Genomic DNA, 2308 nt, shown 5'->3' with positions numbered 1-2308 from the left:
TCTTCTTCCCCTCCAGCATATAATGGGCTCTTTTGAGGACATTTCTTATCATTGTTATGCTGATGATATTCAGTTGTACATTTCTTTTATGCCCGAGGATTTATCTAAGCTTCAGCGTCTGAATGATTGCTTAGATTTGATCAAACGTAGGACGGCTGCAAATTTCCTCCAGCTCAACGAGGGGAAAACCAAAGTCCTCGTATGCGCCCCTGATAGATTCCTATCGCAGATAGTGAAAGCCCTTGGTCCTCCCTCACTCTATGTTAAATCCTCTGTCAGGAATTTAGGTGTCACCTTTGACTCCAGTTTCACATTGGATGGGCATGTGAAATCTCTGGTTCGGTCTTGTTTTTATCATTCAAGAAATGTGGCTAGGCTAAGCCCGAATTTATCTCGATCTGAACTGGAGATTGCTATACATGCATTTATCTCGTCACGCTTGGATTATTGCAATTCGCTGTTTATGTGTCTTAGCAAAGGTTCTCTGGATCGTCTGCAGGTTGTGCAAAACGCTGCAGCTAGGCTTTTGACAAAATCCTCCAAGTACTCACATGTGACACCGTTGTTATCTCAGTTACACTGGCTTCCTGTTAAATTTAGAGTCGATTTTAAGATCCTGGTCTTGACCTACAGAGCTGTGCATGGACTGGCACCTGCCTACATCTTTGATCTGCTACAGCCTTATGTCCCCAGCAGGTCTTTGAGGTCATCTGATCTGGGCTTACTTGCTATAAAAAAATACTAAGAGGAGGACTAAGGGTGATAGAGCTTTTGCCACTGTGGCCCCTAGACTGTGGAACTCTCTCCCCAAGCATTAAGAACTGTGGACTCAGTAGCTGTTTTTAAAACACAACTCAAAACTCACCTTTTTAAAACTGCTTTTGGTTAATTTTTTGCCTGTTTTATTTAGTCTTTTTAAATCTTTTTATGACTTGTAATTTTATGTGCAGCACTTTGTGATTCTGTCTTGAAAGGTGCTATATAAATGAAACTTTATTTATTTATTATTTATTTATTAAAACAGGACCAATTGCGACACAAAACCTCTCGCACACTAACACAAACTCTTTATACAGATACAGAGCTTTACATGTATAAATAAGGCAGACAAAAATGCATAAAACACAAGCTATCAACAGATTGTTGGTGGACAGCATGTCACTTTATTTTGGTTTTATCTTGTTTCTTTTTGGTGTAGCCTCACTAAACAAAATGTTTATAAAAATGACCACTTTTATTATGAACACTGGCTCAAAATCCACCGTCAGTGATAAAGAGTAGACATCAGAAGCAAAGTTCTGCCGACATCATCACACCTCCCACCCTCAAGTGGAGGTGGCGGAGAGGAGGCACTTGGAGTTTCGGTCGAGAAAGTGTCCGTGTGACTGAGTCCTGTCCCAGCTCTGCTTCAAGGTCTGTCGGTCCAGCTTGTTGAGGGCCTGAGAGCAAAGACGGATATCCTGGACCAGCTCTGACAAACTGTCCAGGTCTTCACTCTCCCAGGGGCCAGAGACCTGACAACCTGCAGGTTAAGCAACAAAGAGACATTTTATTTCATATCCATAATTTCCATTTTTCCCCCTATAAATATTTGACATCCAAATGTAGCCTATTAGCTAGCATCCAGTAACGTTTTCTGCTCCATAAAAGGGAAAATTAATTCACAACTAATCAGTTTTGTTTTTGTTTTTTTATCTTTAAACCACACTTCTATATTGTAATGTCTGTGTGTGTACTCATCAAGCAACACCTCTGTGCATACATACTAAATGTTCAAACTTAGAAATGTGTCAAAAGGAAACAGACGCACAGCAAGACACAAACTGTTGCCAAGTACAACTTTGCACAGGTGATAAAAACATCAAATATCATCAAATTGTGAATTAGTGTGAAACGGTGAATCTAAGAATAGGCTCCCAAACAGTCATATCCAGAACAAATTACTTTTAACACATCAATGAGTAAGCAGGCATAGGGATTGGACAGCCTGGTTCTATCACAAGGGCCATAATATATTTGCCACCGCTGAGTTACAGTAAAGAGTAGGGGGCGATAGGCAAGACTTACCTTTACTAGCACTGATGGTTTGGAGCACCATCTCAGCAGCGCCACGGTCGTGCAGCCGAGCCTGCTGATACAACAGCTTCTGCTTCTCCATCTCTTTTTCCTTTGTTAGAAAGGTGACACATATCATTGCAGACCATCTAAAAATGAAACTGCTAAAAACTTGAGGAGACTAGTGGAAGATTCAAGACCGATTGATCACCTACTTCAAAACTCTTCACTTCTCCATCGTCATCCTCTTCAT

The 2308-nt window shown here is 40.9% G+C and overlaps 1 protein-coding gene across 1 annotated transcript; it reads right to left on the bottom strand.

Moving 5' to 3' along the window:
• Positions 1–1055: 1055 nt before the first annotated feature.
• LOC109198852 (tonsoku-like protein) lies at positions 1056–2252 on the bottom strand. The gene is made up of 2 exons (XM_019354190.2): positions 2068–2252; positions 1056–1522 (listed from the first exon to the last, which is right to left on the bottom strand). Exons 1-2 carry the CDS (start codon positions 2192–2194, stop codon positions 1326–1328), a joined length of 324 nt encoding a protein of 107 aa, XP_019209735.2. The 5' UTR covers positions 2195–2252; the 3' UTR covers positions 1056–1325.
• Positions 2253–2308: the final 56 nt, after the last annotated feature.

Source organism: Oreochromis niloticus, unplaced genomic scaffold (assembly GCF_001858045.2).
Source record: "Oreochromis niloticus isolate F11D_XX unplaced genomic scaffold, O_niloticus_UMD_NMBU tig00008680_pilon, whole genome shotgun sequence".
Taxonomy (NCBI): Eukaryota; Metazoa; Chordata; class Actinopteri; order Cichliformes; family Cichlidae; genus Oreochromis; species Oreochromis niloticus.
This window is presented reverse-complemented; position numbering and strand designations above follow the sequence as displayed.

Excerpts from the sequence above, each read along its gene's own strand:
- LOC109198852 (XM_019354190.2), bottom strand. The coding sequence starts at position 2,194 with ATGATATGTGTCACCTTTCTAACAAAGGAAAAAGAGATGGAGAAGCAG. Across the intron at positions 1,523-2,067 it reads AACCATCAGTGCTAGTAAAG|GTTGTCAGGTCTCTGGCCCC; the intron begins GTAAGTCTTGCC and ends CTTAACCTGCAG.